The following is a 19,564-nucleotide window of genomic DNA, read 5'->3' on the forward strand; positions in this document are numbered from 1 at the left end:
CGAACAATCTGCCTAAAGTACCCCCCAGCATCCTGGCTCCCTTGCAACTCACCCTGGGGGAGAGGCCCACCGTTTGGCTGCAGTGGGGGCAAAAGAACAGGGCCAGGAGGCCGGGATGCCGGAATGAGTGGGGGTCCGGAAGGGGAGGCCGACACCATCAGTGGTGCTGGCAGCACTGGGGGGGTTGGGCCAGGGGTGGGCTGGGCTGAGAGCTCAGGGCCTGGAGGGGGTCGGACTGGGACAGGGCCCAGGGGAGTCCGTGGACTGTTCACCACCACCACTGTCCGGCCTTCTTGCTTGGGCATTGGCTGCAGCATCCTATGAGGAAAAAACAAGGGGATGGGTAGGGAAGGAGGGAGAGTGAAGAGTAGGAAAAGAAATTAATAAGGAAGATGAGGCAGAAAAACAGACAGATTATAAAAGCAAAGGAGGGAAAGGTAAGACCCAATGGAGAAAGAGGGAAAGAAATCCGATAACCAAAAAGCACAAAGCAAAAAAAAAAAAAAAAAAAAAAGCACGAAGCAGAGAGAGGAGGGAAAAAAAAAAATCAATGACAAGCACAAGGGCCTCTCCCGAAACCATCTTCTGGTTATTCTATCCCCCGATCCCTCCAAGTATTTTTCATCCATCCATATGAACATTCCAGCCTAGCCTCCAACTCTTTCCTTTCCACCCCAATTCCCCCCAGCCAGCTGCAGCCACTTTTTTCTAGGAACCCACTTCCTTATTCCTCAGCCCTGGTACCTGTTGACCTTCATCTTGACTGGCTTGGGCCGGGGTGGGGGGTCAGGAGCAGTAGCCACCTCCAGCAGAACCCGGCGGGAAAGGCGGTGCTGGGGTAGAAATGTGTCAGCCTCATATCTAGAGACACGACCCTCCAGGCCAATGAGATCAAATCGACCCATGTCTATCCGCTGACATAAGAAGGAACACAAGAGCAGAGTGTCAAAGGAGCCAATTTGGCAATGATTTCTTGGATATCACACCAAAAGCACAGACAACAAAAGAAAAAAACTGATAAATTAGACTGCATCAAAAGACACTATTAATAAAGTGAAAAGGCAACCCATAGACTAGGACCAAAATTATTTGCAAATCAGGTATCTGGTAAGAGGCTGACATCCAGAACACGCAAAGTCCTACAACTCAACAAAAAAACCAAACAATCCAATTTAAAAACTGGCAGGAATTTCCTGGCGGTCCAGTGGTTAGGACTCTGCACTTTCACTGCTGAGGGCCCAGGTTCCAGCCCTGCTCGGGGAACTAAGATCCCACGGGTCCCACGGCGTGGCCAAAAAAAAAAAAAAATTAAAAATTGGCAAAGGTCTTGAACAGACATTTCTCCAGAGAAAATATACAATAAGCACGTGAAAAGATGTTCAGCATCACTAATCATTAGGGAAATCAAAATCAAAATCACAATGAGATACCACCTCACCTACTGAGACAGCCGTTATCAAAAAAACAGAAAACAGTGTTGGCAATGATGTGGAGAACTCAGAACCTTTGCAAAATGCTGGTAGGAATGTAAAATAGTGCAGCTGCTATGGAAAACAGTATAGCGGTTCCTCAAAAAATTAAAAATAGAATAATCATATGATCCAGCAATTCCATTTCTGGGTATATATACCCAGAAGAATTGAAAGTAGGGACTTAAACACATATTTGTACACCTATGCTCACAGCAGCATTATTCACAGTAGCCAAAAGGTGTAAACAACTGCAGTGTCCACTGATGAACAGATAAACAAAACGTGGTATTTGTCTCTATGTATGTAAATGTACACATGTGTATACTCACATAGACACATACATGTATACACATACACAAAAACATGTACAACAGAATATTACCCAACCCAAGGAAATCCTGACACATGCTTGAAGACATTCTACTAAGTAAAATATGCCAGTCACAAAAGGACAAATACTGTATGATCACACATACATGAAGTACCTAAAATAGTAAGTTTATAGAGACAGAAAGTAGAATGGTGGCTGCCAGGTGCTGGGAATAGAGGGAGAATGGGGAGTTATTATTTAATGGGTATGGAGTTTCAGTTTAGAAAGATGAAAAAATTTCTGAAGATGGATGATAGTGATGGCTGTACAACTATGTGAATGTACTCAGTGCCACTGTACCATATGCTTAGAAATGATTAAAATATTTAAGCATTATTAATATGCCAGGCAATTCTAAAAATATTAACACAATTCTCACAAACATACTGCAGAATAGGCCTTATAACCCCCGTTTTGAAGGGCAAGCAAATTTAGGGTTAAAGGTTAATAATTAGCTTGCCCAAAGTGACACAGTTAGAAAACGATGAAACTGGAATAGTGCTGAGGTGACAGGGGAAGTAAGGATGCAGAAGGTCAGACTCCAGCATAAAGAAAAGAGGTGCAGGGTTGGGTAGGGCCAATAACCTTGGAGGCAACTGCTTACCTGGAGAGGGTGGACATCAGTGGCCCTTAGCACCAGAGAGGCGGTGCTGAAACAGATGCCTGGAGTGATGAAGGGGGAGGTAACGGGTCGAGGGTCAAACAGGTTTGGATGATTGCAGACTTTTCGCAGCTGCATCAAAATGTTGATGACGCTCATGAAATGGCCCGTGGCTAGTGTCTCCTTAGTTCTGGGAGAAAAGAGAAATAAATGGGACATCTTGATAGTCACCTCAGCTCCATTGTAGGGTCCCAGGCCCACCCTCAGTCCTCCCTTACGTGGTCTGTGCCATGAAGTCATCATAGAGACAGCGCTGGCGCTTGGAGAGCCGGCAGCGGATAACATGCTCATATTTTTTAGGCATCTGCTTCTCAACATCCACCTTAACTCGGCGCAGCAAAAAAGGCCGCAAAACCTAAAAGCAAATAAGCAGAAGGCTGACAGGAGAACAGCGGGCACTATGCGCCTAGACCCTCTACCTGGGTCTTGGCCTGATGACCAGCAGAGCGCTGGCTTAGCCCATCAGTAAACTCTCATGGAGCCATGCAGCATGCCGGGAACCAAACACACAAAGGTGAATCAGATGCAAGCCCTCCTCTCAAGGAATTTACTATAATGAAAAAGACGAACATAAAGATAATACCACAACACAAGAAGTGATAAAGCACTGAGGACAGAGCAACTAACTAAGCAGAAGGGATGAGTCAAACTACAGTTCCAAGGAGTAACTGTAAATTTACAAGATTGTGAAAGTAAATCCAGCCAAGAAGCTGAGAACAAATCTGTGGCACTGACAGCAGCACAGAAAACCAAAGGCAAATCTGAGATCTCAGGAGATAAAATCTGATATGACATAGTCATCAAGTTGACATGGAAGAAGTGAAAAAAGAGAAAATAAAGAAAGAGATATAGTTTCACTAAATCTAGTGTGGTAATCATTTCATGATGTATATAAGTCAAATCATTATGTTGTACACCTTAAACTTATACAGTGCTATATGTCAGTTATATCTCAATAAAATGGGAACAAATAATATTAAAAATATTTTAAAATTTTAAAAAGGAGGAAGTATAGTTAAGACTTCTTGGTTTCTACTGATAGTTTGATTTACCAAAATGATGGTGTGATTGACCAAACTGGAGTAGAAATAATAGGCTATAAGGCTTCAGATGTTTGGCTTATAACAGAGTGAGTTCAAGAGGAACTTTCTGGCAGGGTAGGCGACAGCTGCCAAGGCAGGGCTGAGCCCCAGGGGCTAAGGAGAGAGGGAAGTGCCCCCTGCATTCCAAAAATGTCAGGCTGAAGGCACCAAGCTGAGAGGGAAATTTTTATTGTTTTCTGTATAAAAATGTCCATCAGATGGGGGTCAAAGAGGTTGGGGGCAGATAACAAAAATAAATAAATAAAATTTTAAAAAAAGAGGAACTTTCAATTAAAGACGTTATCAGAAATTTAACTACAGGTTGAGTGGTCTACAGAGTCAAGGAATTATATAAATCAGTATGCCGATGAGATAAGTAAATTGGGTGACAAAAAAAAGTAAAGATCAGAATGCTGAGAAATGTTATTTAAAAGCTGGACACTGGACAAAGGAAGAGGAACCAGAGAAGACCAAAAATAAAAAAATTTAAAAAACAAAAAATGAAAAGAAAAAGAGAACACAACAAAAATATGTAGTTGTGTAAAGTCAGTCAGGTAAAGAAAAACCCAAGCCAGGAACTGATCAGCATTATCATTCTACTCAAGGAATAAAAACAGAAATGCTACCATTAAAGAAAACAAGCAGAATGATGACTAAGATGAGGTCACTCAATCTGGCAATGAGTCAGTCACTGGAACACTGCAGCTTGACAACTGGGTAAATTCAGCCTAGCACTGACTTCCCTGTTCCTAAGGGTTTTCTGGGTATTGCCCTTAGTTCCTTGCCATTCCCAATGCCCTTGACAAACTGGTACAGGCCCTACCTTGTGAAGGCGTTTGACTAGACCTTCATTGTACTCTTGGCTGCCCTCAATCATGCCAGTTAGGGGATTAGAGAACCATTCTTTGAACTCGCGATGAGACTGGAAGACATGGGGCATCAAAAAGTGCATCAAGGACCACAGTTCCATGAGGCTGTTCTGCAAGGGTGTTCCTGTCAGGAGCAGGCGTCTCTGGCTGCAAAGAGACAGAGGGAATTAAAGGGAGGATGGTCAGCTAAGTCCCAACTGTCCAAGCATCCCACCAGTCAGGCCAAGTCAACCCTCCCACGAATCTCAGACATCTCCATCTCCACCTGTTGAAGTTGAGCAATGACTGCCAGCGCTGAGACTTGAAGTTCTTGATGTTCTGAGCCTCATCCAGAATGAGATAGCGCCAGTTCTTACGGCGGAAGGCCTGGTGGTCCTGCAGCACCAGCTTGTAAGATGTGATACACACATGGAAGGCATTGGGCTTGGTCCAGCCCTGCAGTATCAGGAGAAAGTAGCAGAAAGTGGGGTGAAAAGAAAGAGCAAAAAGAAGACATCCTAAGATCTTCAAGGGACAGAAATCAGGTTGGGAGAAAGGAGAAAAGTCCCAGGAGCAGAATGGGGTAACAGAAAGGGAAGGGAAAGGAACTCACTTGAGGAAAGGGCCTAAAAATATAGGAAACATCAATAGGGGAGGGGAGCAATCACATGGGGAAGCAAACCTGCCGCTTGAGCTTCCTCTCTTTCTGGGCTCCGTAGTAGGTAAGGATTTTAAAGCTGGGGCACCAACGTTTCAGCTCCATCTCCCAGTTCAACATCACGCTGGTGGGGACAATGATCAAATGGGGACCCCAGTTACCTGTTTAGCAAAAGAATGAGAGATGTACAACACGGTGACTGCAGTTAATAATACTGTATCGCACATGTGAAATTGCTAAGAGAGTAAATCTTAAAAGTTCTCACCACAGGAAAAAACAAAACGTTTTGTAACTATGTATGATGATGGATGTTAACTAGTCTTACTATGATGATCATTCTGCAGTGTATACACATACCAAATCATTATGTTGTACATCTGAAATATAGTGTTAAATGTCAATTATACCTCAGTTTTAAAAAATAAAGTAAGATTCGGAGAGATGTGGGGCAGAGCAATTTTAAAAAAGATGAGAGATAGTAAAGAAATACAAACTTTGGAGTTCTGGAACTAAGGTATAAAACCCTGACGATTCTGTCCTAATGGCCCTTCCTAAGAATCCTAGCACCATAATACAAATGAACTTATTTACAAAACAGAAACAGACCTACAGACACAGAAAAGAAAATTATGGTTACCCAAAGGGAAAGGGGAGAAGGGATAAATTAGCAGTATGGGCCTGACAGATACATACTACTACATGTAAAATAGATAAACAAAAAGAATTTACTACATAGCACAGGGAATTACATTCAATATCTTACAATAACCTAAAAGGGAAAGAATCTGAAAAAGAACATATACATACATATGTATAACCAAATCACTTTGCTGTATCCCCTGAAACTAACCGAAAATTGTAAATCAACTAAGTCAAAATTCTGGGGTGGGGGTGGTGGGGTTAATCCTAGTGCCTACAATGACCTCTCTATACAGTTATTGACCAGAGTCAATGAAGCTACTTAGCAGCAAGAGACTGTTTCACCGTGCTACAGCTGAAGTCATTAAATAAGCTTCCCAGGAAATTGGCCAAGGGAGACCCAAGAAGAAGGGCCCGGCCTAGTTACCTTTCTCACAGGCCAAGTGGGCAAGCAGGGAAATGGTCTGGATCGTCTTGCCTAGCCCCATCTCATCAGCAAGAATGCCATTAAGCTTCTTCTCATACATAGTAACCAGCCAGTCCAGCCCAATGTGTTGGTACTCCCGGAGCTGGCCCCGTAGGAGCAGGGGGATGGGTGTCTTCACCTAGTAGGTAGGAAGAGAGGTAACACAATGGAATTGAGGAATCTGTCACTGAGAAACAGGAGAGTCAAGATACGAGAAAGCAGGGGCTTCTCTGGTGGCGCAGTGGTTAAGAATCCGCCTGCCAATGCAGGGGACACGGGTTCGAGCCCTGGTCCGGGAAGATCCCACACGCCGTGGAGCAACGAAGCCCGTGTGCCACTACTGAGCCTGCACTCTAGAGCCCGCCAGCCACAACTACTGAGCCCGAGTGCCACAACTACTGAAGCCCGCGTGCCACAACTACTGAAGCCCGCGTGCCTAGAGCCCATGCTCCACAACGAGAAGCCACCGCAATGAGAAGCCCGCGCACCACAAGGAAGAGTAGCCCCCACTCGCCACAACAAGAGAAAGCCCACACGCAGCAACGAAGACCCTACGCAGCCAAAAATAAATAAATAAATAAATTTATTTTTAAAAAAAAGATATGAGAAAGCAGAAGCTTGGGCCTGGAAATACCTGGGTAGTGGCTAAGGTGTAACCCTTGGGCTGGAGACTTTCAGCTGCTGCAGCGATGTCAGTAATTTCTTTCTTAGGGCCTAGAGTGGTGGTGGGCCCTGGGGTGGGAGGTCCACTGCCCCCATCTGCCTCACTCTGTTCTTCATCCCTGGCAAGCAAGTACTCCACCCCAAAGTCATCATCTTCCTCCTCTTCCTCATCTGCTTGGCTCTGTGATTGGGACTCCTCAGATTCCTCAGACTCAGATTCCTCCGATTCCGAACTCCCGCTCGTTTCTTCCTCTTCTGAATGCTCATCTTCCTCATCCTCACTCTGTTCCTCAGCAGAGTCTAAAGCACAGATCAAGGCTTAGTGTTCACCATACCTACTCCTCCAGTCTTGCCCTCCCCAGCTCTTGCCTCATGACCACACATTCACCTGACTGACTGCTACTATCCTCTTGAGTAGCCTCTTCAGCTTCTGTGGCCCCCTCTGCTTCACAGTCAGAGCTGTTAGCCTCAACTTCATCTTCATCTTCCTCTTCACTACTCCCAGAACCTGGGGCAGAGGCATCAGAGGCATAGGCTCCTGCATACTGCTGCAGTAGCTCCTCCACAGACAGCTCACCTGGAAGAGAAGTGAAGGGTAAGCCTTTACGTGCTTCATGGGGAAGAAGGGGAGGTCTGAGTGGTGCCAGTTCATTTTACCTCAGCTTCTACAGACACTGCTAGGCCCAGGTCTGAGGGGAGGCAAAAGAGTTTACTTTCAGCACCAGCTATTTTCAGCCAAGCCCCGTAACATGGGCTAGAACTGTGGATGGCCCTGCCTTCCATTGGGAAGGACGGGATCAATCTGAGGAACCTCCCCTTTAAGGTTCAGATCAAACATGGCCACTATCCTCTTCCAATAGTTCTTCCCTCCACTCAGCTCTCCCATCACTTTGTTCAAACTTCCATCATAACCAATCATAATTTTCTACTTATAACCATCTATAAATCTGTCTCTGTCATTAGATCTGGAGTATCTCCAGGAGGGATAAAAGTGTCTTATTCATTTCTTTATCTCTGGCATTCTGCACAGAGACACCAAGTGGATACTCAGTAAAATGTCTGGTGTCACCTTCTCGAGCCAACTCGCTCAGCTCCATGGCATGATCCACCTCCCCTTCCAACTGCTCCTCAGCTGCTATGGTATCCTCTTCATCCTCCGCTAGGAAAGAGAATGAACCAAGATCAATGGGGACAGAGGCTCAGAACACAGTCCAAGTGGAAGAGGTGAGAAAGCCTGAAATATTAGGTCCAGACAATTCAAGGGGTAAGAGGCAAGGGGACTGAGAACAGGCCTGACCTTCATCTTCATTGGCAGCAAACTCTTCATCATCCTCATCTGGATGCCAAGGCTGTTTGTTGCGCTGTGTGACAGAGGAGGGTGGGGGCTTTACCTGTTTGGCAGAGGATGAAAAAGGAGAAGGCCTATGGTTAGAGCAGCAAGAGAAAGACACAACGTTGAATAAGATGTCACAGAATAGTCTCTGTCCCACTGACAGTTGCCACTGACACAGTCCCAGGGCAAGGATACAATCAAGGGTTTTCAATTTCAATACCAGCTACCAAATCCTGGCCCCACTGCCCAGGGGAGGACCTGTGAAAGTGCTAGAAGAGAAACACAGGCCCCCAACACCAACCCCATGCACTCGGACACATGGAGAAACAGAAAGCTTAGGTCCAAAAGAGACTTCAAGGTTACCATCTCAGCTCCGAACCTACAAACCAGCAAGTGAGTATTAGGGCCATTTCACAGAAGCAACAAGGACCAAAGTATGTTTTTTTTCAAGCTCACACAGCAATTCTAAGAGTACAGTACACTCTTCCATGCATCAGAAATCTGCCCATCTCAGACTGTAACTTGCCCCAAACCCAGGTTCTTTCCTATCCATCCTCAAATGAGAGCCCAACTGCTCAGACCAGGGAGGACTCCTAAGAATCACAACCAACCTTACAGACCGGAAGAACTCAGTCCTTAAGGCTCTCCCTTTGCTCCCACTCTGAACCCACCTTCTATCCCCTTCTGCCCATACCTTCACCACCTGAGAGGACTCTTCTTCACCACCTTCTTCAGGCCCATCTCGGGTGTCACTATCACGAGATGAGGGGGTTCTTGAGGGGCTGGAAGGCCCTCCTAGCAGCTGAGGGGGGAGGGAACGGAGCAGCTCTTCCAGTGGCAGTTCTCCCTCACGTCGAAGTAGCTCAATCTCACGCCTCTGGGTCTCTGCATCATTGCCTTCCTGTTGTTCTTCAACCTCAATCGTCTCCTCATCATCCTCTTCCTCCTCCTCTTGGGGTTGGAAGTCCCCATCTATAGCAGGAGAACAAGGTCACAAAGTCCACGGGGCCCTGCAAGCCACAGGGTGGGTTTTCAGCTCTGGAAAGGGTACATGAGGAAGAGTAACAGAGCTAAAGAGGACACACACCTTCATCATCCATCCGGGAAACTGGGGGTGGAGGACTAGAGGCAGCTGAGGAAGAGCCAAGGCAAGGGGAGGAACCAGCTTTGCTGGAGGTCAGTGGCTGGTTGAGGCTTTGAGACAGAAGGTCTGAGTACTTTTCAGTTTGCCCCACGATGAAGTCCAGGTGCAGGTCCAGGGCTTTTTTCCGCTTTTCCTCGAGCCGGGACTGTTGTTTGAATTGCACCACCTGACACAAGCATGAAATGGAGGGATCACCAAGATAATCTTTTACTCATGTATTCTTACTCAACATTTAGGGAAGCCTCCTCTATGCTAGGCCCTGGGCTGGCTTTTCAGGAAGGAAGAGCTAAACGACCTTAAGGGTGCTTCTGAGGAAAGCAGAAAGGAAGCACAGGATAGAGAAGAGCCAGCTTAGTCTCAGGCAGTGGGGAAAGACTTACAAATGTATCTGGAGCTGAATCTTAAAGATTAAGTAGGTGTTCCCTAAGTGAAGATGAGGAAAAAGGCATCCCCTGCAGCAGAAAAAGCATGTGTAAATGGCCACGGACATACAAGAGAATGTTTGAAGTGGAAAGAAGAAAAGGAACTGGCAGAATACAAGAATAAAAATATAGACAGAAGCCAGGTAATACTTAAGAAACAATTACAGGGACTTCCCTGGTGGTCCAGTGGTAAAGAATCCCCCTTACAATGCAGGGGACACGGGTTCCATCCCTGGTCGGGGAACTAAGATCCCACATGCCGTAGTTCAACTAAGTCCGCACACCAGCGCGCCTCAATGAGAGAGCCCACGTGCTGCAAACTACAGAGCCCATGTGCCCTGGAGCCCGGGCGCCACAACTAGAGAGAGAAAACCCACACGTCACAACTAGAGAGAAGCCCACACACCGCAACTAGAGAGAAGCCTGTGCACCACAACGAAGACCCTGACGCAGCCCAAAAAGATTTAAAAAAATAAACAAAATAATATTTAAAAAAAAAGAAACAATTACAACTTAATAAATGAGAACAATTAATGAGAACTTTGATGGTATTTAAGCAGGTAAATGGCACACACATGAAAAAGCATACTGAATGGGCTGCAAAGGACAGATGGCCTAGGGGAGTCAAGAAGTCCTATTAGCAATCCCCAAAGGCAGGGCCCATGTTTTTCCACTGTACTTCTCTCTTCCTCGTAGAACTCAATGCTTGAAAGGTCCAGCATGCAACAGAAATGTCATCAGAGTTGCATGAAATAATTATCCACTCTCTCGAGGAGAACTTTAGATCATTCCTGCTACCATGCTACCCACCAGTCAACCCCAAGGCATTTCCCTTTCCCAATCTCTGCTGCCTACCTTCTCCACATTGCTCCAAAACTGCCTAACATCCTTGGCCATGGTGGAGGCGATTCGGCGCAGCTTGGCCTGCTCCTCCCTCCGGGCCCGTTCCTCTTTCTGCCGCTGCTCCTCGTGGTGCCGGATCACCATTCGCACCACCTGTGGGAATGAGGTGAAAACACTCCAAGGCCAGACCCTTGGCCCGTCCCCAAGTCAAGGGTAAAGAGAAAAGTCAAAGTCAAGAAACCTGGGAAGTCAGAGCTTGCCTCTTGAGACTAGAAGCATTTACAAGCACTGTACACCATTATGTTTGGTTCCCTTCCAACCAACCTACCCATCAAGAAAAACCAAACCTGAAAACAAAATGGAAGGCAGTAGGTCCAGTTGAGGACATACCTTACGGGCCACACCCCGTTTCCAACGGCGCTCCTGAGCAAAGTCGGCAGAGAGCCACTGCATCTCCTCACACAGATAGTCCCAGTGGCCCTTGGGGCGGGGAGGCTCAGGCACTTTAGGCAGTCTCTTCAGTGACCAGAAACCCTCCTTCCGCAGCTCAGCAATCCGAGTCTCAATCTCAGCCTCCTAATGAGGAAGAACTAGGTTAATCAAGTTACTCAACATATACTTTACCTCATGACCATGGCTGAATCCCTGAGCTCTGACTACATACAGGCACTGACTGGACTGAGTGTTATATGCTTGTCTTGAGTCCACATACCAATCCTACGAGTTGATATTATATGCTCTTCAGGTGAGCAAAAAAAGATCAGGGAGACTGAGTGATTTACTTGAGATTACACAGATAGGAGGTGATAAGTACTGGGAATTAAAAATAGGTGTGACTCCACACACCAGATTTCATGCTTTTTCCATTTTTTTACACTCCATACCTTATGAATATAGGCAAAACTTAGGAAAACATATCCCAAGGGAAGCTTCCCAGAGAACAAGGAAAGCATGCTTCCTTACTGACTCTAGATACAGTGAAGGGACCTTCACGGCCGCAGAATTCTACTTACACAAGAATATGTTCGTACTTAGAAATATGCTATAAAATCCAATTTACACAATCCTGTTTCTGCTTTTGAAAAATATTATTTTTATAAAAATGTACTTTTTTGTGGAAAACACCGAACAGTTATACACAAAAAGATTAACAGTGGTTAGTATTACAAAAAGATAACACTGTTTCTACATTGATTATATCTCATAAAAAAAAAATGAAAGCACTTGAAATTTTTATTTAAGAGGTGACTTATAAACTCAGGACAATTGCCCTCATTATTTTTGTCCTCTCCTGACAAAAACTAAATCAAAGGAACTAACAGCCACAGATAAGACAAGGAACTAAATGGCCTGATGGTCACCAAGGAAACACCAAGACAGACATGGATATTAGACCAACGGCTCTCAAGTTTGAGCATGCATCAGAATCATCTGTAGTGCTTTTTAAGACAGTGCTAGACCCCATGCCTAGAGTTTTAAATGGGTAGGTAGAAGAAGGGTACGAAGAATTTGCACTTCTAATAAGTTCCCAAGTAATGCTGATGTTGCTGGCCCAGAGACGACATTTACCTCTGGTTAAGTTTAACAGAGACTATAGAAGAAAAACATGAAGTAGAAACCAGTAAATCTTAGGAGGCTCAGAGCTTACAAAGCACTTTTTTGTCTATTTTCTCCTTTAAATTAAACCTTTTAACAGCCTATTCACTATTACACCATCCCTATTTTAAGAAAAAGAAAATGAGGCTCAGAGTTCAAGCAACTTGCTCAAGATCACGTAAAGATCAAAGCAGAGCCTGTATTGTAAATCAAAGATAAGGAAAGAAATGTAAAATACCCATGGGACATAGGAGTTCAGGGAAGAAGCCTCCCAAGAAGCCTCATGGGCCTTCCCAATACGTACATGCTTGGCCTGCTCTGCAATCTCAGCATGGCTCTTCTCCCACTTTGGGCCCTTGTTAGCCAGGTCAGCAGCTTGGGGTAAGCTGAGCCCCTCCAAGGGCACTGTGGCACCATCTGGGGGCCCTGGAGGTCCATCCAAAGAGGAATCTTGAGCTATATGCTGGGGGGAGATGCCACCTGCCCCACTAGAGGCTGGGGAACTGGATGAGGCAGGGGACACAGGATTGCTGCCTGTCATGCCGTCCGACACCATCTAGAAAAGGGAGAAATGATAGATAAGGTGAATGCTTAGCAGCACTCTACCATGGGTTTTAAGTACATTACTTCATTCTATCTCCACGAAAAAAAGCTCTGGAGTAAGGTATCAACCTCATTTTTATAAACACAACATTTGGGAGAAAGTTTTAATAAGGTACTCAAGATGGCAAAGCCAAGTTTCCAGTAAACATATGCCAGAGGAATTAGAGCCTGACATTTACACAATTCCCAAATTCAAGACTACTACTATAGCACATGACTTCAACTTTTAATAATCTTTTCAGAACCTCAATGATTTCACTCACATAAACAACTCCCTATTTTTCCCTCCCTTTCACAGCAAGTATGGCAGATTCACCCATGCAAATAAATCTGAGCTACCACCAAATTCAAAAAGCATCAAAAAGTCCAAGACCACCTAAACCTCTTTATGTTCATCACCAGTCTCGGTAGTTTCCTTTACTGGAGAGGTAGGAGGGGAAAGGGAGGATTGATCACTGTTCTCGAACATCCACCTATTACAAGGTACCGCATAAGCAATAATAAGTAGAGAACAAAGTCCTACTTAAATGTGGATAGTGAGGGAACTCATGAAATTCACTCTGGCACACAAGCCTCACAGCGTGCCACTCAAATTCCTTCCTCAACTAAATGAAGAAAGACATTATGTCACATAATTTCCCAGCTACTCAGGAAAATAATATCAAACCCATAACCATCAAAAGCCTACTGTACGGGAAACCTAGGTCTGTCCAGTTTTTTAAAAGTCATGGTTTTCCCATAATTCAAAAAGAGTCATGTACCAAAATGTTCATTGCAGCTCTATTTACAATAGCCAAGACATGGAAGCAACCTAAGTGTCCATCATCGGATGAATGGATAAAGAAGATGTGGCACATATATACAATGGAATATTACTCAGCCATAAAAAGAAATGAAATGGAGGTATTTGTAATGAGGTGGATGGAGTTAGAGTCTGTCATACGGAGTGAAGTAAGTCAGAAAGAGAAAAACAAATACAGTATGCTAACACATATATATGGAATCTAAGGAAAAAAAAAAAAAAAGGTCATGAAGAACCTAGTGGCAAGATGGGAATAAAGACACAGACCTACTAAAGAATGGACTTGAGGATATGGGGAGGGGGAGGGGTGAGATGTGACAGGGTGAGAGAGTGTCATGGACATATATACACTACCAAATGTAAAATAGATAGCTAGTGGGAAGCAGCCGCATAGCATAGAGAGATCAGTTCGGTGCTTTGTGACCGCCTGGCGGGGTGGGATGGGGAGGGTGGAAGGGAGGGAGATGCGGGAGGGAGGAGATATGGGAACGTGTGTATATGTGTAGCTGATTCACTTTGTTATAAAGCAGAAACTAACACACCATTGTGAAACAATTATACTTCAATAAAGATGTTTAAAAAAAAAAAAAAGTCATGGTTTTCTTCTCCTACCTCCAGCACTCCCTCAGTATGAGAAAAGAATGAATACTACACACCATCCATAAGGCTTACCTCGTTCCAGTTCCAAAAGAAACCGAGCTATTCTCAAAGTACGCAGTCTTAAAAGCATTTTGTCACAAACTCCATTTCCAACCTGGCTTAATTCAACTTTTTTCAGGTAATGAGAAATTTCCATGCTCTTAGAGATCAACATTACACTAATGTCAAGTAGAATATGAGTATCCAACAGGCTTGACAGCCCACCTGAGCATCAAAGATTCTCCAAACTCAGCTACCCAGGTAGCTAGGATCATGGAAACACGGCTAAGACCTGCCACATTCTTTCTGCCTCAAAGCCAACAGCCCACAAAGCAGAAGCAGAGAAGGAACCCTCCCCACTTTCAAACCTGTGTTTGCAAGATTGGGAGCTGAGGGTGAGCAGGGGAGGGGCTGCTCTGCATGGTCCCACTCCCAGGCTCCTCTTTGGATGCCTGAAGAACGACTGGGTCGTTGTCACCACTGCTGCTGGCCGAGGGGCTGGCGTCCGGCTGCAGGGCATGCTGGGAGCTGGCCTCATTCTGGGCCACCGGCCACCGGGACCCGCCTTCCAGGGCCCGGGGCCCACTAGGGCGTCCCAGCCTCCACTCAGGTTCACCGGCCTCTGGAGCACCTAAAGTAGGGTAAAAAGAGTAGAAATGGGATTTAGAAAGATTAAAGAATCTTTTTAAAAACCAGGGATAACACTAGCAAATAAAGATAACCGAACACAGTGATTATAGCTTATGTTTCTTGAGCATCTACTATGTGTCAAATACTTTACTGAGTACTTACTTGATGTGTTGTATAATCCTCACATCTACCTTATAAACCAGATACTTTTCATGCTATGATAAATGTTTATTTAGTTCCTTCTACATACCAAAAACAGAGTTATGCAGAAAGACCACTGACATAAATGTAGCTTACATTCTAATATTTCCTCTGTTTTATAAGTTAGGAAATCAGAATACAAAGAGACCAAAAGACTTGCATAAGGTCACAGTAAGGAAGTAGGAGGAGGAGGACAAACCTAGACAGTCTGATGCCAAAACCAAGAGAACGTGCTACTCTCCTTGGTAGAGTCAGGGTGATCAGATCTTTCTCTCTCCATAGTCCCAGATCTGTTGTTGCACCACAATCATTATCTCAAACATCTTTCCCATTAGCATCAGCACATGAAATGGTATTTGAGCCCTCACCTGTGTGAGCTGAGACCACACCCCCTGTGAAAGTCTGTACTTCCACGGTGCCGCCGTACTGAGGGGAATCACGCCTGAAACAAACAGGGAAGAAAACAGCAGTGAGGAACTAATCCACATTTACCAACACTCATCAAAGCCTTCTTTACACCATCTTTTGAGGCTTTTAAATATACCCAAACCAGTTCAAAGGTGGAAGTGAATTACAGTAGTAAATAAAAATCACATTTCAGAAAAATAAAAACAAACCATGTTTTGTGAAAACAGAATTCCCTAATAACATGAGATTCTGGCTGGGGAGGAGAAGCAGGGAAGTGAAGTCCCCCAAACAAGTTTAAAAAGCTTAAGGGTAAAAGGCTCCAACTTCTGAATGGAGGACAAATTAACAAAGCCAAAAAAGCTGTCACATCCAGAAGCTCAAAAGGTGCTGGCTGCCTGGCAGCCGGCTCTCCTTTCCAGTGAGGGCTAAACATAGGAGGATCCACCCTTCCTCAGGGCAGGCCCTGCGACTCCTATACCTGCGCCATATGACACTTCCCCAAACACCAGAACTAGAGCAGGAGACCTTAGAGAAGCAGAGGTAAGGAAGCCCGAACAGCAAAGAACCATAGCCCGGAAATAGGCAGGGTAAACCCACACAAGGCCCGGAAGTGTTTCCCCAGTGTTTAAGGAAATTCTTTAACCACGGTGCAGCCTTCGATTCACTCCACCTTCCACAACAGAGTCACTGGAATCGAGCTAACCAGAATCCAAGAAGCTTGAACTCTCGACCCCCGGCTTCATTACCGTCTCCCAACCCGTCCCCACAGCCTGACCCAGCGTGACCCCTGACCTCTGCCCCAACTTGCCACTAGCCCTAAGATAGCCCCGCCCCCTCCTAGACTCCCACCCCACCCAACGTGCGCGACTGGGGGAGGGGCCCGCGCGTGCGCGCCTGGAGGCGGAGAGAGTCGGCTGCGCGCACCGCCCGGGGGCTCCCGCCAGAACCCAAACCCACGCACCCAAGGGTCGCAGGACTAGGAAGCCTCTCATCCCTGCCTGTCAGGGAGCCCCCACTACCAGACCGCGAAAGGCTGAGATAAGGGAGGGCTCGTGCCGCCAAGTCCTGGCTCCTGACTGGATATGGTGGGCGCGGGCCCCGACTATTCGTCCCACGCCCCCCTTCCTCTTCCCGCGCGCCCCTTAGGGGGGACTGGGGTTGGTGGGCGGGCAGGAGCGCACCTGGGTCCGTCCTCTCAGGGCTCGCTCGCTCGCTCAGGCACGCGTGCGCAGACGGGCGGGAGGGGAGAGAAGACGCGCCCGGGCCCAGAGCCGGCCGGCCTGGCCCCCCTCAGCCTGTCTCTATGGGCGCGCGCCGACAGCCTCGCGCACCGGCCCCGGGGCCCCGGCCGAAGGTGCGCGCGCAGCACCCCGGGAAGGTGGGAGGGGAGGCGGTGGCGGAAAGATGCGCGCGCAGTCACCCGTCAGGGGAGGGGGAGCTGTGGGGTGTCCGCCATCTTGTCTCCCTCTCCTTACCTGCGTCCTCGGGGGCGTGCGCACCACCCCCCTCCCGCCGAGGAGGGGGGAGGGCCCCCTCTTGGCCGCCGCCTTCGCGGCCTTTAAATTCCCCTGGGGCCCGCGGTTACTGCCACCGCCTTGCTTCCACTGCTTCCTCTCGCGGCACAGAGATGCGGGCGGTGGGTGGGAAAAATGGGAGACGCTACTCGCAGCGAACCGCCACCGCCGCTTCCGAGGCCTCACCAAAATGGCCGCCGCCGTCTCGGCCGCCACCACCAACACCACCGCCACCACCACAGCTCACTATCGCTACCGCCGGCGCGGCCCGTCCTCTCGCGAGAGACAGTAACTGGAGGTTCGGGGAGCGGAGAGGTTCGCGTGCTAGCGTAGGGCGCTGCCCGACGCGCAAGGCAGGTTGGGAGATGTAGTCCGCCCGGAGGCTCGGCTCTTGCCCCGCGGCAGAAAGCTTTTACCCTACACGGCGGAACCTGCCGCTGGGGCTGCTTTGCGGCTGCCAACTCGGATCGATGCACCCCACTTTTTTTTTTTAATAGATCACCCAGAAAGCTGAAGCAATTTCTCAGGTACTTTCAGCAAGTTAGCAGTGGAACCTGGGCCTCTGGATTCCCACGACAGTCCACTTATGTAGAGCTGCTTCGTTTTACGCAAGGGTGGTATTCCCAGTAACTCCTAAGCACTTATGCCATCTGTTAGCCAACTTTTTAGGTTAAGAACCCCTTTGAGAATATGATACCCTCACCCCGGAACAGAATAATAATAATAACAGATACCTTCTATTGAGGCCACTTTGTACACTGATTATCTCTTTTAATCCTAGCAGTGCTCCATTTTACAAATGATTTGAGGCTCATAGATTAACCAGTGACAGAGTCCAGAACGAAGGTTCATAACCAAGCAGTCTAAGTCACAGGATACAAACACAAAATTTACCACCTAAAGCCCACCCTAGGAGCCAGGTACAGAATCCCAGATAAAGCTCTCATTCAGCTCCTCTTCATCCACTCACTTGAGCTCTTCCCCATTCTACTCAAAGAGTTGATTCTCTCTCTGCGTTGTTGATTTGAAGTCCAGTTTTTGTTACAGCAAAGACCAGGGGTTGAAAGCTCAAAAACCTAGGAGGACCAGGAAGGTAGTGTAAATAAAGCAAAGAGGGGCAAAATACATCAGATTCAGCCACAGGCTGTCAGTTTGCTACCTCTGTCCTATGCTGGAGCCTCAGGGCACACAGAAGCATCCAGGATGAATTGTTTGATTGAAAAAGTGGGTAAGTGCCCATCCATTTAGGCCCTGTTCAAAATCTTTCTTTCCAGGCCAAGCTTACATATTTCCGAGACTCCATAGAACCACACTGAGCTCCCAAGAGATCTCAACATTTCTTGGCCTTCCCATATACTTTTTTATCCTTTTTCAATATTTTTCCTTAAGAATTTAGCTCAAGGGCCACAACCCCCAGATGATCTCTCTTGACTACCCTTAGTCTGGTTTAATACTCCTTCTGGCTCCCATAGCCTCCTGGGCTTCATAAAGAGCTGATTGCATTGTATCTGGATTCATGGTCTGTCCACCCCACACCCAAAACTGTTGTTAACCCCTTGAGGGTAAGGACGTAGTTTATACCTGACAGTCACTATACCAGTCTCAGAAAGATTATTCAGGAAATTTACTAGTAGTATCATACCTTATGAAACACAGAAATAACTGGTATTGGATATGTGAGCTCAAACTCAAGATAAGTCTAAAGTCTATCTTCCATTTTCATTGACTATAACCCTGGTCCAGCCACCGTCATCTCTTGGCTTGGATTACTCCGGACTGGGCCTCCCACTTCCACTCCTGTTTCCCTTTACTCCGTTCTCCACACAGCAACCAGAGTGACCTTTTCATATAAATCAGATCATGATGCTCTCACACTTAAGATCATCTTAGTTCCCTTAAATGAAAATTATGTATCATGGTTTACAATTCCCATAGGACAGACATTATGTTGAGCTGAAGAAGCCAGACACGAGAGTAAATGCATATGATTCCAATTATATAAAGTTCAAGAGCAGACAAAATTAACTGATGGTGATAAAAATCAGAACAATAACCACTGGGGGAGAAAGATTTTAACTGGAAAGATGCACAAGGGGGATACTAGAAATGTATCAGAGGTTGGTAAACTATGGCCCAAAGGGCAAGTCCTGCCCACCACCTGTTTTTGTACAGCTGGCAAGCTAAGAATGGTTTTTACATTTTCAAATGGTTGAGGAAAAAATCAAAAGAAGAAAAATATTTTGTGATACGTTAAAATTACAAGTAATTCAAATTCCAGTGTCAGCAACTAAAGGTTTATGGGAATCTGACCATGCCTCTTCATTACATAGCAACTATGGCTGCTTTCCTGCTATAGTAGCAGAGCTGAGTAGTTGCAGCAGAGACCATAGCCCACAAAGCCTAAACTATTTTCTATCTGGCATCTTACAAAAAAAAGTTTGCTGACTCCTGTTCTATATCTTGATCTGGATGAGGTCACATCCATGGGTGTATACAGATGTAAACATACCCTGAAATGTCCACATAAAATTTGTACACTTCATGTATCTCACAACATGTATTTTATACTT

The 19,564-nt window shown here is 46.2% G+C and overlaps 1 protein-coding gene and 1 non-coding gene across 7 annotated transcripts in view; both read right to left on the reverse strand.

Moving 5' to 3' along the window:
* The window catches only part of SRCAP (Snf2 related CREBBP activator protein), a 33,892-nt gene extending 16,633 nt beyond the window's left edge, over nucleotides 1–17,259 (reverse strand). For 3 of the 6 annotated variants that reach the window (XM_028167499.2, XM_007186417.3, XM_028167500.2), the window contains exons 1-20: nucleotides 16,956–17,259; nucleotides 15,441–15,514; nucleotides 14,610–14,872; nucleotides 12,502–12,753; nucleotides 10,992–11,177; nucleotides 10,614–10,754; nucleotides 9,280–9,502; nucleotides 8,887–9,164; nucleotides 8,157–8,250; nucleotides 7,929–8,018; nucleotides 7,248–7,436; nucleotides 6,831–7,159; nucleotides 6,158–6,335; nucleotides 5,116–5,252; nucleotides 4,720–4,889; nucleotides 4,409–4,601; nucleotides 2,722–2,858; nucleotides 2,447–2,633; nucleotides 745–914; nucleotides 53–318 (exon numbers count right to left, since the gene is read on the reverse strand). In XM_028167499.2, the coding sequence (XP_028023300.2) occupies nucleotides 53–318; nucleotides 745–914; nucleotides 2,447–2,633; nucleotides 2,722–2,858; nucleotides 4,409–4,601; nucleotides 4,720–4,889; nucleotides 5,116–5,252; nucleotides 6,158–6,335; nucleotides 6,831–7,159; nucleotides 7,248–7,436; nucleotides 7,929–8,018; nucleotides 8,157–8,250; nucleotides 8,887–9,164; nucleotides 9,280–9,502; nucleotides 10,614–10,754; nucleotides 10,992–11,177; nucleotides 12,502–12,753; nucleotides 14,610–14,663 (3,274 nt within the window). In that variant the 5' untranslated portion in view covers nucleotides 14,664–14,872; nucleotides 15,441–15,514; nucleotides 16,956–17,259. Of the gene's footprint in view, nucleotides 1–52; nucleotides 319–744; nucleotides 915–2,446; nucleotides 2,634–2,721; nucleotides 2,859–4,408; nucleotides 4,602–4,719; nucleotides 4,890–5,115; nucleotides 5,253–6,157; nucleotides 6,336–6,830; nucleotides 7,160–7,247; nucleotides 7,437–7,928; nucleotides 8,019–8,156; nucleotides 8,251–8,886; nucleotides 9,165–9,279; nucleotides 9,503–10,613; nucleotides 10,755–10,991; nucleotides 11,178–12,501; nucleotides 12,754–14,609; nucleotides 14,873–15,440; nucleotides 15,515–15,958; nucleotides 15,978–16,661; nucleotides 16,847–16,955 lie in introns of those variants that run through there. The other 3 variants (XM_007186416.3, XM_007186415.3, XM_057529438.1) reach the window with 3 other exon arrangements.
* LOC114238491 (small nucleolar RNA SNORA30/SNORA37 family) lies at nucleotides 8,339–8,465 on the reverse strand. The gene has a single exon (XR_003623838.1). It is a non-coding gene; the product is annotated as a small nucleolar RNA SNORA30/SNORA37 family (small nucleolar RNA).
* Nucleotides 17,260–19,564: the final 2,305 nt, after the last annotated feature.

This window comes from Balaenoptera acutorostrata, chromosome 15 (genome assembly GCF_949987535.1).
Source record: "Balaenoptera acutorostrata chromosome 15, mBalAcu1.1, whole genome shotgun sequence".
NCBI lineage: Eukaryota > Metazoa > Chordata > Mammalia > Artiodactyla > Balaenopteridae > Balaenoptera > Balaenoptera acutorostrata.